At 37.2% G+C, this 14,446-nt stretch overlaps 1 protein-coding gene across 8 annotated transcripts in view; it reads right to left on the reverse strand.

Moving 5' to 3' along the window:
* The window catches only part of LOC123807501 (histone-lysine N-methyltransferase SETDB2-like), a 125,795-nt gene that overhangs the window by 23,831 nt on the left and 87,518 nt on the right, over nucleotides 1–14,446 (reverse strand). For all 8 annotated transcript variants that reach the window (XR_006783658.1, XR_006783657.1, XM_045821409.1 and 5 more), the window contains 2 exons: nucleotides 14,288–14,395; nucleotides 9,348–9,478 (listed from right to left, as the gene is read on the reverse strand). Coding sequence is in view for 6 of the 8 variants with exons in the window: in XM_045821409.1 (XP_045677365.1) it covers nucleotides 9,348–9,478; nucleotides 14,288–14,395 (239 nt within the window). In the remaining 2 variants the exon portion in view is untranslated. The remainder of the gene's footprint in view (nucleotides 1–9,347; nucleotides 9,479–14,287; nucleotides 14,396–14,446) is intronic.

Below are 14,446 nucleotides of genomic sequence, written 5' to 3' on the forward strand. Positions count from 1 at the left end.
ATCTTTTTCTCACTTTTACAACATTTTTTATTTTAATAATATTTTGGTACTCTTTTTCTTTCTGTATAATCTTCTTTGCTTGGCTGGTTATACTGTCATTTGATAGGTTCCCCCTGGTATCTCAGTCACAAGATGTTGATAAGTTACTATCCTTCATCTGCGTTCCATTAATACACTTCTCAAGGTTCTATACTCTTTATTCTTGTTATCTAGACCTCATCGATTCTGCCACAAGACTGTCACTTTACTATTACTGCTAGTAAGACCTAGTCTATACAATTGTAAATGCTTCTCAATACCCCTACCTGATCTCAGCCCACTTTGCAATTTTCTGAACTATACTATTGTGGGGGTTGTCTCTATTCTTTTACTCACTACTCCTATATACTAATCTTTAGTCCAACCCTACCTTAGAAGCTGACCTCCCACAGCCTCACAGCTTTCTAGATCCAACTAACAATCCTCTCATCCCCAATAAGAGTCTTACCCTCTTTCCATCCTTTCTAAAACGTGGATAGGGGGGTGGAGGATCACAGCTACACTATAAGGAGCCAAAGGATAACCCATCTCTTCTCTACTGGCTGCTAAAGTAAATATCATAGTATACTATCTTGCTGTTTTAAACCATTTTGCCTTACTCCTCCAACTGATCCCAAAAAAGAGTAGGGGGAAGCTGTGACCACCAGGATACACGAAGGAGATTGCACCACTGAAACACACAAAAAATTCTACCACAGAAGTTCACACCATAAATACAGGGAACCAGAACAGTTCAAATTAACAAACAAGAAGAACAAAGAAGAAACCCACGAACAATGAGAAAAACAAAGAAACAACCCCCCAACTGAAGGGAAACGAGGAAGCCTCAGGAAAAATGCTAAATGAAATAGAGGCAACCCAACTATCAGATAGTGAGTTCAAAACAATGATTACCAGGAAGTTCAATGAACTCACAATGAGCTTTCAGAAATTAGAGGGAAACTACATCAATCTCACTGCAAACTATATAAACATGAAAAAGGAAATAGAAACTCTCAACAAAGGTCAAGAGGAAATGAAGAATACAATTTCTGAACTGAAGAACACAGTAGAAGGAATGAAAAGCAGGATCGATGAAGCAGAAGATCGGATTAGCGAGCTGGAGGACAAAGTAGAAAACAGCATCCAGAAAGAGCAAGAAAAGGAAAAGAGGCTCAGAAAGAATGAGGAGGGATTAAGAGAAATGCAAGACAATATGAAACGTAATAATATCCGTATAATAGGGATACCAGAAGGTGAAGAAGAAGAGCAAGGGATCGAAAACCTAGTTGAACAAGTAATGAAGGAGAACTTCCCTAATTTGACGAGAAAAAAGTCACACAAATCCAGGAAACACAGAGAGTCCCAATCAAGAGGAACCCAAAGAGACCCACCCCAAGGCACATCATAATTAAAATGACAAAATTTCAAGACAAAGAGAGAATCTTAAAGGCAGCAAGGGAGAAGAAGGAAATAACATACAAGGGAGCCCCAATAAGGCTAACAGCTGACTTCTCAATGGAAACACTTCAAGCCAGAAGAGAATGGCAGGAAATACTTCAGGTAATGAGAACCAGAGGTCTGCAACCAAGGCTACTATATCCAGCAAGGCTCTCGATCAAGATTGAAGGCCAAATAAGAAGCTTCCCAGACAAAAGAAGTCTAAAAGAATACACCTCGACCAAACCAGCTCTGCAAGAGATTCTAAAAGGACTGCTTTAAGGAGGAGAGAAGAGAGAGAGAGAGAGAGAGAGAGAGAGAGAGAGAGGAACACACATACATAAAAGACAATGAATAAGTACCTATCAATAATAACCTTAAACGTAAATGGATTAAATGCTCCAATCAAAAGACATAGAATAGCTGATTGGATAAGAAAAAAATGACCCACATATCTGCTGTCTACAAGAGACCCACCTCAGGATAAAAAGACCTACACAGGCTGAAAGTGAAGGGCTGGAAACCAAATCTTCCAAGCAAATGGTCAGGAAAAAAAAAGCTGGGGTAGCAATACTCATATCAGACAAAATAGACTTCCAAAAAAGGTCCATAAAGAGAGACCCAGAAGGTCACTTCATAATACTCAAGGGAAGAATCCATCAAGAAGACATAAATATTGTAAATATATATGCACCCAACATAGGAGCACCCGAAATACATAAAGAAAATCTTAGAGGACATCAAGAAAGATATGGACAGCAACACAATTATAGTGGGAGATTTTAACACCCCACTATCAAAAATGGACAGATCTTCTAAACAAAATATCAACAAAGATATTGTGGCATTGAACAATACCCTTGATGAAATGGATTTTACTGATATCTACCGAGCCCTCCATCCAAAAGAAGCTAAATATACATTCTTTTCAAATGTGCATGGAACATTCTCAAAGATAGACCACATGATAGGACACAAAACAAGCCTCAAGAATTTCAAGAAAATTGAAATCATACCCAAGCATTTTCTCAGACCACAAGGGACTGAAGCTAGAAACCAACCCGAAGGAAAAAAAAACCAAAAACACTCAAAATCATGGAGATTAAATAGCATGCTATTAAACAATGAATGGGTCAAGAATGATATTAGGGAAGAAATCAAAAGGTTTCTGGAAACAAATGAAAATGAACTCACTACAACCCAAAACTTATGGGACACAGCCAAGGCAGTCCTGAGAGGGAAGTTCATAGCGATACAGGCCCACCTAAAAAGGTTAGAAACTTTCCAAACAAACAACCTAACCCTACGTCTACAAGAACTCGAGGAACAACAACAAAGACAGCCCAGAGCAAGCAGAAGGAAGGAAATAACCAAGATCAGAGCAGAATTAAATGATATAGAGACTAAAAGCACAATTCTAAGGATCAATGAATCCAAGAGCTGGTTCTTTGAAAAGATAAACAAAATAGACAAGCCTTTAAGCAGACTCATCAAGAAAAAAAAGAGAAGACCCAAATAAACACAATCAGAAATGAAAGAGGAGAGATTACAACAGATACCACAGAAATACAAAGGATTGTAAGAAATTACTACGAAGAACTGTATGCCAAAAAAATTTGAAAACCTAGATGAAATGGACAACTTTCTAGAAAAATATAATCTTCCAAAACTCAATGAAAAAAGAAGCAGAAAGTCTGAACAGACCAATAACAACAAAAAGAAATTGAAGCAGTAATCAAAAAACTCCCAACACACAAAAGCCCGGGACCAGATGGTTTCACAGGAGAATTCTACAAAGCATTTAAGGAAGAGCTAACCCCTATCCTTCACAGACTATTCCAAAAAATCCAAAAAGATGGGAGTCTCCCAAACTCTTTTTATGAGGCCAACATCATCCTAATTCCAAAACCAAATAAAGACACAACAAAGAAAAGAAAACTTCAGGCCAATATCACTGATGAACATTGACGCTAAAATCCTCAACAAAATACTGGCAAACCGCATCCAACAATACATTAAAAAGATTATACACCATGACCAAGTGGGATTCATTCCAGGGATGCAAGGATGGTTCAATATTCGCAAGTCAGTAAATGTAATACATCACATAAACAAAAGCAAAGACAAAAACCACATGATCATATCAATTGATGCAGAAAAAACATTTGATAAGGTACAGCACCCATTCATGATAAAAACACTCGGCAAAGTGGGAATAGAGGGAGCATTCCTCAACATAATAAAGGCCATATATGAGAGACCTTCAGCCAACATCATTCTCAATGGGCAAAAAATTAAAACCTTTTCCATTAAGATCAGGAACAAGACAAGGCTGTCCACTTTCACCACTTCTATTCAATATAGTACTGGAAGTTTTAGCCACAGCAATCAGACAAGAAAAAGAAATAAAAAGGCATCCAAATCGGAAAGGAGGAAACAAAACTATCGCTGTTTGCAGACGACATGATAGTATACATAGAAAATCCTATTGACTCTACCAAAAAATGGCTTGACCTAATAAATGAATTTGGCAAAACAGCGGGATACAAAGTCAATATCCAGAAATCAAAGGCATTTCTGTACACCAACAATGAAACTGCAGAAGCAGAGATCAAGGAAAAAAATCCCATTTGAAATAGCAAAAAGAAAAAATAAAATATCTAGGAATAAACCTCACCAAAGAGGTAAAAGACCTGTATTCAGAAAACTACACAACACTGAAGAAAGAAATCAAGGAAGACACAAACAAATGGAAACATATACCGTGTTCATGGATTGGAAGAATTAATATCATCAAAATGTCCATACTACCCAAAGCAATTTACACATTCAATGCAATTCCTATTAAAGTACCAATGGCATATTTCACAGACATAGAACAAACACTTCAAAAAATTTATATGGAATTATAAACGACCCCGAATAGCTGCTGCAATATTGAGAAAGAAGAGTAAAGTAGGAGGGATCACAATACCCTGACACTAAACTATATTACAAGGCTACTGTAATCAAAACAGCCTGGTACTGGCATAAAAACAGGCACATAGACCAATGGAACAGAACAGAGAGCCCAGAAATAAGCCCAAGTCTCTATGGTCAATTAATATTTGACAAAGGAGGCAGCAACATAAAATGGAATAAAAATAGCCTCTTCAACAAATGGTGTTGGGAGAACTGGACAGCCACGTGCAAAAAAAATGAAACTTGAGCACCAACTTACACCATATACAAAAAATAAATTCAAGGTGGATAAAAGACTTAAATATAAAACATGACACCATTAAAGTCCTAGAGGAGAACGTAGGTAAGAAAATCTCAGATATTTCACGAAGAGACTTTTTTAATGACGTGTCCCCTAGAGCAAGGGACATAAAGGAAAGAATAAACAAATGGGACCTCATCAAAATTAAAAGCTTCTGCACAGCTAAAGAAAACAGTATGAAAATTAAAAAGAGAACCAACTGTATGGGAAAACATATTTGCCAATGACACCTCAGACAAGGGTCTAATCTCCAAAATATATAGAGAACTTACACGACTGTACTCTAAGAAGACAAGGAATCCAATTAAAAAATGGGCAAAGGACTTGAATAGACACTTCTCCAAGGAGGACATACAGAGGATCCAAAGACACATGAAAGCGATGTTCAATATCGCTAGCTATCAGAGAGATGCAAATTAAAACCACAATGAGATACCACTTCACACCAGACAGAATGGCCATCATAAACAAAGCAACAAACAACAAGTGTTGGAGAGGTTGTGGAGAAAAGGGGACCCTAGTGCACTGTTGGTGGGACTGCAGACTGGTACAACCACTATGGAAAGCAATATGGAACTTCCTCAGAAAACTAAAAAATGGATCTGCCTTGTGACCCTGCAATTCCACTACTGGGACTCTATCCTAAGAATACTAAAACACCAATTCAAAAGAACCTATGCATCCCAATGTTCATAGCAGCACAATTTACAATAGCTAGATGCTGGAAGCAACCTAGATGCCCATCAGTAAATGAATGGATCAAAAAACTATGGTACATTTACACGATGGAATTCTATGCAGCAGAAAGAAAGAAGGAGCTCCCTACCCTATGCAACAGCGTGGATGGAGCTGGAAAACATTATGCTAAGCGAAACAAGCCAGGCAGTGAAAGACAAATACCATATGATCTCACCTTTAACAGGAACCTAAACAACAAAACAAAGAAACAAGCAAAATGTAACCAAAGACACTGAAATAGAGGACAGGCTGATGGTGACCAGAGGGGAGAGAAGAGGGAATTTAAGGGGACAGTGGGAAGGGTTCACAGGAACAAACTTAAAGGACACATGGTCATAGACTAAGGGGAGGGTGGTAATGGGAGGGAAGGGGGGGCGGGTGGGAGGGGGAACTGGATTGGGAGTAAAAAGGAGAAAACTGTATATGAACAATGATTAATAAAAAAAAAAAAAAAGAAAACCTGAAAGACTCCACAGTTAAAAAACTGTTACAACTACTACATAAATTTAATAGAGCTGCAAACAATGGTATTTTTTACAGAAATAAAACAAATAATTTTAAAATGTGTGTAAAATTACAAAAGATCCCAAATAGCCAAAGCAATCTTGAGAAAAAAAGAACAAGGCTGGAGGCATCACACTCCCTGTTATCAAACTATATTATAAAGCTATAGTAATCAAAATAGCATGGTACTAGATAAAAACAGACATACAGATCAATGGAACAGAGTGGAGAACCCAGAAATAAACCCATACCTATGTGCTCAATTAATTTATGACAAAAGAGGCAATGATCTACAATGGAGAAAGGACAGTGTCTTCAATAAATGGTGCTCAGAAAACTGAACAGCCACATCCAAAAGAATGAAACTACCTTACACCATAAAAATGAACTTAAAATGTTTTAAAGACTTGAATGTAAGACCTAAAACCACAAAACTCCTAGAAGAAAAATAGATCATAAACTCCATGACATTAGTCTTAGGGATGTTTTTATGGTTCTAACTCCAAAGGCAAGGGCAACAAAACCAAAAATAAACAAATGGTCTATACTGAACTAAAAAGCTTTTGCATAATGAAGAAAACCATCAACAAAATGGAAAGGCAACCAATGGGAGAAGATATTTGCAAATCATATCTTAAGAGTAAATATCTAAAATATATAAGGAACTAATACAGTTCAATAGCTAAAAGCAACCAGTTTGATTTAAAAATGGGCAGACTCTGAATAAACATTTTTCCAAAAAGACATACAGATGGCCAGCAGGCACATGAAAAGATTCTCAACATCACTAATCATCAGGGAAATGCAAATCAAAATCAAAATTAGATATCAACTCACATGTGTTAGGATGGCTATTACCAAAAAGAAAAGAAATAACAAATGTTGGTAAAGATGTGAAGAACCCTTGTACACTGTTGGTGAGAAAGTAAAATAGTGCATACACTATAGAGAACAGCATGGAAATTCCTTAAAGAATTAAAAATAGAAATACTATATAATCTATTGCTGGGTATTTATCTGAAGAAAGCAAAAACGCTAATTCAAAAAATATATTCTACCTGTGTTCATTACAGCTTTATTTATAATAGCCAAGATATGAAAACAACCTAAGTGCTCAACAATAGATGAGTGGGTAAAGAAACGTGGTTGATGTGCAGCATGCACACACACACACTGGAATCATATTCAGCCATTCTTGATAACATGGATGGACCTTGAGGCTGTTATGCTAAGTTAAATAAGCAGATAGAAAAAGACAATGTATTATTGCACTTATATGTGAAATCTAAAAAATAAGAATAAACAAACAAAACCAATCTCAGAAATACAGAGAACAGAGTATTGGTAGTTGCCAGAAAGGAAGAGGTTAGGACGTGGGTGAAATAGAATGTGGGTGAAATGGGCGAAGGGAATCAAGAGGTACAAACTTCCAGTTATAAAATAAATAAGTCATGGGGATGTAATGTACAGCTTGGTGACTGTAGTCAATAATATTGTATTGCAAATTTGAAAGTCACTAAGAAAATAAACCATAAAATTTCACAACACAAGAAAAATGTGTAAGTGTGTATGGTGACAGAAAATAAATGGACTTAGTATGCCAATCACTTTGCAAGATATATAAATGTCAAATCATTGCTATATATATCTGAAATTAATATAATGTATGTCAGTTATACTTCAATAAAAAGTAAAAGAGAAAATTACAATCCATAAATTTCTCAGGAAATTAAATATAGAAAGAAGTATAATACAAAATTAACATATTTACATATTACCTTTCCAGTTTCTTTTTTTTTAAGATTTTATTTATTTATTTTTAGAGAGGGAAGGGAGGGAGATAGAGAGAGAGAGAGAGAAACATCAATGTGCAGTTGCTGGGGGTTATGGCCTGCAACCCAGGCATGTACCCTGGCTGGGAATTGAACCTGGGACACTTTGCTTCACAGCCCACACTCAATCCACTGAGCTACGCCAGCCAGGGCTACCTTTCCAGTTTCAAACAACAAAATACCTATGGAGCTTGCTCAAAATCAGATTTAAAATTACTTAACAAACTTCTTTTAATTGTATGCAAGCCTGTATAATTTTGCATATATAGATCCTCCACTTAAAGAGGATATGGTGGTGAAGAGCAAGGAATCTAGAGCCCTGAAGCTGTGTGGCCTGGGTCCAAATTTCTAAGTCTTTCAGGGCCTCAGTTTCCTCAGTATTTACCTTGTGAGGCTGTTATGAAGATTAAATAAATTAAAATTTATAAGGTGCTTGGAAGTATTCCTGGCATAAAATGGCTATTAATATTGGAGATATGTGTCCACAAGAAAGAAAACATCTAGCTTCCATATGGGATTTTAAAATATCATTTAGGAATATAACAGATCTTACAAAAATTAAATAATGCTCTCACTTAACTAATCCTATTATTCAGCACATTGTGATTGTATATATACATATATATTTCACTAGAACTTAAAATGTCAATCACAATTACAGATGTACCCTAAAGAAATAAGTGTCTGCCTGGTTCTTCAACTTTAATTATTCTCTGTTTTATTCCATTTCATAACTTTAAACAAGTCAAAACTATTTTTAAGAAAGAATTTTTTCCTCAACTTTATATGACATGTTTTATACTTTGTTTACATGAGTTAACTTAGCATGACCTGAATCAATTCAGTTAGCAACTGGCTTACTGATTAATTTTTACTATACTGTGTGATTATTTAACTGAACTCAAACTTTTCATCAGAAGGAAGCTCAAGTTTCTTCCTAGATAAAACAAATATAATTCTACTGGACTTGAAATATGCATTATTGGGTCAAAATTAACTAAAGAATGATTGAAGACATAAAACAACCTTTAAAAGTCAAAAGCAATACAAACAAGTTCCTTCATGGGCTAAAGTACTGATTACTGTATTTGCAGCATAGTTTATTATTTTTAGAATCTATTTATAGGTAAGATAGTGGTGACAATGGTGGGAAAAGACATTCATTCAGCAGACAAGATGGATAAATAATGGACCTGTGGCTAACAAGTAAGGCTCCTTTCCTGTTTGTAGAAAAGAGCAAATGTGAACTGGTTCCCAGTCTCATGGCTACCCATTAGGTATGTCACAGACACTACTATGACAACTAATGCTTTCTACCAGGAAAGAAGGATGTAGGAAGAGTACAGCCAAAACCAAAATCAATCCTGCTTATTTTCTTCCTATGATATATAGAGAAGGAGTTATGAAGTCAGGTTCCCAACTAAGGACCCCCAAACCAAGTTCTTACTTGGAAACAACTTGCATAATATTAGCTTAAAAATCTCCTTGCCTTAATCTAACTATTCCTTACTCAAGTCCCCCAAATGAAGCTTTAAAACTTTTTTATTAAATACTTATAAATTCCTTCAGATCCAGTGTGTAGAACTGCGTGGTCATTCTTGGCACAGAAAAAGTGGTAATTCTTGGCACAGGCTTTTTCATCACATCCCACGGTAGCTCCTCTTTTACCACAAAATGTGCATTTCTACAAAAGAATACATTTTACTGTGTAAGTATCTGTTTTGTATAATCTTTCCTAAAATTTAAAGTTAAACATGTCATTAAATGTTATTTTTAAGTCAGCAACCCTAACATCCTCAGGTACATTACTTACATTTGGTCACTTAGCAAACTAGAATGCTTGGCACAGACTATTTTGTAATGATTTGATTAAAAGCAGAAAACCCTTTGTGTTTAAAAAAAAATCTCTTTCTCTCTTTTAAAAAGAGATTTCCAAAAGCAAGGTTGGCAAAATTGTCCAGGTGTAGGCATGGGGGCCTGTTACGGACACTGAGTCTATGGCTAGGGCAGCTCCTGGCCATGCCACTAATAGACGTATAATCTTCAGCCAAGTACTTCCTCTTAGACCCAGACTCTTAAACAATGCCTGTTTTACAGAATTACGACTGAGACCAACGTGAAATAAAGTGAAACCTTTCTGGAATCTGTGTAGTAGGGCCCAAAATTTTAAATTAAAAAAACAAACAAAAAAAAACCCCTGAGTAATAAGGTTTTACTTAGTTCAATTTATTTGCTCTCTTGCTTTATAATTAGTCTGTTGATCTGGTATTTTACATATGTAGGTGGTATATAAATGGCTGGGAGGACAGTATATGGCCACTGTACTCTAACTGGTTTAGGGAAATCTGAGCCATGACCAAGGCTGATTTACATTACACTCTGGCTGCATGAAGTGGAAGCACAAAGAAACCATCTCGCAAAACAGGAGAGAGCTCACACAATATCCCAAGGTCAGCACAAGCAGCCTTATAAATAAAGAAAATTCGAATATGAGTGAGAAATTAGATTATGCTGAAGACAGAATTTTAAATCAGGAAACAAAAAATGATCATTTAATTTTGGGGGCCATCTGGTCATATCTGCAGGAAAAAAAAGTTAGGTCCCTACCTCACAATATATTCCCAAATAAATTCCACACAGATTAAAGCTAAAACTGTATTTAAAATAACAAAACTTTAAAAATTAGAAAATAGTGGAGAAAGAAAAAAAGTATGATATTGAGATAAGGAAGACTTTCTAAGCAGGGCAGAAAAACCCAAAAGCTGCAAAGAAAAAGACAGATAGATCTGACTATACATATAAAACATTTAAACTTCTATTTTTATGGTGGCAGATACCATTAAAATATAAAGGAAAAGATTGAAAGACAAATGTTTGTCGCATATTTGATAGAGGGTTAAGGCTGCTAATCCATAGAAAAATGAGAAGTAGTAAATCAGAGAAGAAATATAATGACTAATAAACATTCATTCATTTAAAGACTATTGAGTAGCTGTGATGTGGCAGGGACTGTTCTAGGATGAGTAAACAATAATGGATGAGCTACCTGCCCAGATATAGTTAACATTATAGTGGGCACAGACAATGGTCACATAAAACAAACTTAAAAACACAGTGATATATGCTTTATAGAGAATCAGCATAAGGTAAAGTCACACAGTATCACTGGGTCTGTACTTCAGACTAGGTGATCAGTAAAGGTGTCTCTGTGGAGGTGATAAAGAAGCTTAGATGTGAATAATAAGAGCTCCTAGCATGCAAAAACAAAACAAAACAAAAAACAAAGAGAAGGACATTCTAAGCAGAAAGCCCTATTCTGTAAGCAACAATGAGCTACTCCATTGGCAAGCTTACTGGAAGGACGGTGCTGGGCAGGGGGTGCTAGTGTTGTATAAACAGAAAGGAAGGCAACAGGAGAGTCTGGGATAAGATCTAAGGAGTACTAAGGGCTGCAACACGTAGGGCTTATGAGCCAGGGTAAGGAGTTAGGGTTTTATCCTCATACAAGGGGAGCATAAAGTGAACAATATATTTTTTAAGACACTATTCTGGCTGCTGTGTGGGGAATGGGCTCTGGTAAGAATGAGCAGGAGAGAAAGCAAGACAAGTATTAGTATTGTTCACTAACCATCCAAAAGAGGGAGACCAGCAACTTCGTTACAGCAGAGCAGTGATAGAGAAGTAGAGGATGCAAGGTCTGTAGGGTGGCGCTGACAGGCTTGATGCTGCTGGGCTGGGAGGTTGATGAGATGATGATGGATGAATGATAGCTGTTTATTGAAGTGAGGAGTGAGCAAGTTTGGATGGAGTGTATGTATGTGTGTGTGTAGGGGATGGAACTGTGTTCTTTTTTTGGCCAGTTTAACATGAAATGTTGTTAGATATCCATGTAGCTGTGTCAGGTTGGCCATCAGGGTTAGAGATATAACCACTGGTATAAGTACAGTATTAAAGCCATGAGAACTAGATGAGGTCATGTAGGAAGGCTGTTCACATTGAGGAAGGAGCCCAGGGCAGAGCACTGGGTACTCCAAACTTTAGAGGTTGAGCAGAGAAGGAAAAACAGCCAAAGTGCCTAGGAAACAGCAGCTAGAAAGTAAGAGATACATTAGCAGATTGTGTCCAGGAGGTCAAAAGAATAAAGTGCTTCAAGATGCAGGGCACAGACAACTGTGTAATGAATACTGCTAAAAGGTCAACAAAGGACAGAAAAGTGACATTGCAATTGACAAATTTTTTGTGTGTAAGGAGCTTTTTTTTAAAGATGACATGATCTGTTGATCATGTTCATAAGGGTCTACTCCTTAAGAAGGAAAGGGCACTAGTCCCAAAGTCCAAAAGGAGGGTTAGCTTTCACAGGACAGAGGCCCAGGTGGGACAGAGGTAGGTGGAAGGAACTAGGAGTTCCTATCTAATAGCTGCCATTTTCTCAGTAAAAACCTGGCAAAGAAATGTACAAGAATGAACCCTAATGTAAACTATGGATTGTGAGTATTTATAATCTGTAAATGTAGGTTCATTACTATGTAACACATGTACCCTCTGGTGGGGGATATTGATGGTGGGGAAGGCTGTGCATGTGTGAGGGGCATGGGAAATCTCTGAACCTTCCCCTCAATTTTTCTGTGAACCTGAAACTGCTCTAAAAAATAAAGTCTATTAAAAATCAGGTGTAGTTATTAACTTGGGAATGGGAAGTTGATGTGGGGAGAGGTTTTAAAGAGAGATAAAAATATGAAATAGTAAATGTGGAGAGTGAAGTATTTTGAAGGTCTGTTTGAGGTCTGTAGCCATGAATCTAGTGAGATCAGCCAACACATTTGTGGGTTTTCTCCAATTCCCAACTACTCAAGTATAGGTGCTACTCAGCATATGCAGATAAGCAGGCAACAGACAGATGCATTTCACTGGGATTGGGGCTTTGCTAAGAGAGTAAGGAAGTGGGGGATAGGGAGAGGGAGTACAGGGTATTTGGAAGAGAGTGGCTGCAATCAGGGACCATGGTTATGATGTGGAACCACTTACTGTAAAGGGATCACTGAAGAATTGCTGGAGCTGGGTGAGCTGAGAGGATAAGAGAAGCCTAAAGAAAAGTAATGTTCAATTTCTCCAGTGACCAGGGAAATGCAAAATAAAATTTTCTTTCAGACCGACAAAAGTTAGTAAGTTTAGATATTAATTTTTGTCAAGGGTTGGGAGCAGTGCTCTTTCATCCACTATGTACAGAAGTACAAAATGGTACAACCTTCCTGGGGGACAGTTTGTCAGCATGTTTTAAAATTTTTAAAGTGAATTCTCTTTGACTCAGCCATTCCACTTCTTGGAATATGCTCTACAGTACCACTCAAACAAGTACACAAGGATATATATGTACAAAGATGTTTACTGCAGCATTAGTTGTTATAGGGAGAAACCATAATCAACTCATTATCTAACAACAAGGGAATGGTTTCATGCACTCTGGGACATGGGATATCCTATGGAATTCCATGAAGTCAATACAGATAATGGAGAGTCATAGGCTTACAGTATTATAAATGTGCCATGTCATTCTTGCCTTCCACAGTTTTGCACATCCTGTCCCCTTTCTCCAAATTCCCACTTCCTCATCTTCATTTTCACTCAACTAGGAAGGATTCCTGTGCCCCAGCCACAGTGAGGTACCTGCTTGCTGAGCACCCTGTGCTGATTCTTCTCAGAGCATGTCAAGCTGTGAAGAAACTGTCCATATATGCTGACACCTTGCAAGAGCTAAATAAATGTTCCTCAGATCATTAACCTCATCATGGCAGTGGTAAGGGCTTTAGGTACTAACACTTGCTGTGAAGGGCCTTTCATGGAGGAAGTCTAATGCAATGGACCCAGCAAGGTAAGTACTCAGTAGTTTTCCTTATCACTGGGAGCTGACCCCAGCTGCAAGGGTAGATCCTGATTAGTTATAGTCACCTCTAGTAATTGGTGAAGGAAGAAGGGTGTGGTCCAATTAAACTCTCAGAAGGGCTCTTATTCCATGTTTGGGGATGAACTTTCTCTTTCCTTAGACAGAAACAAGAAAGCCCATGATTCAGTTGCTGCCTGAAGCCATTCTATGAACACAAGGGGACTAGCTGAATTTGTGGATAGGAAGGTGGAGAGCATGATAGGCCCTTGATAATATCATTGAGCCACTGAATCAACCAACCTTGAAGGCTGTTTCTCCTTTGGCTAAGTGAGAAAATAAGCATCCTTCTTGTTAAAGCCAGTTTAAGTTGGTATTCCTTCTACTTACAGCCAAAAGCATTCTAACTCACATCTATTTTGCTGATGAAGCATTTGGCCATTTATCTTAAAATATTAAATGTTCAGCCAATCTGAGTTTCCAATAAAGGTCCCACTTCTTTCAGCTCTCCAAGATACATCTCTATCCTTGGTTTATCAATCAAACGGACTTTCTTTTTAAGGTATCCCAAGGATCTGTTCATCTTGTATGAGTAATAAAATCACTTATACTTACCAACCTCCTTCCTCTACAGATTTCTTTCTTTACTGCTTCCACATCAAAACTTCTATCATAATTACATGGATCATGATCCTCAGTTTCCACAAGTGCTGAAGAATATAACTGCAGATTGGGAGAATGAAAAAGCCCGGAGAATTAACAAATTAATGGTGA

The sequence above is a fragment of the Phyllostomus hastatus genome, unplaced genomic scaffold (assembly GCF_019186645.2).
Source record: "Phyllostomus hastatus isolate PE091 unplaced genomic scaffold, TTU_PhHast_1.1 phas_scaffold_46, whole genome shotgun sequence".
Taxonomy (NCBI): Eukaryota; Metazoa; Chordata; class Mammalia; order Chiroptera; family Phyllostomidae; genus Phyllostomus; species Phyllostomus hastatus.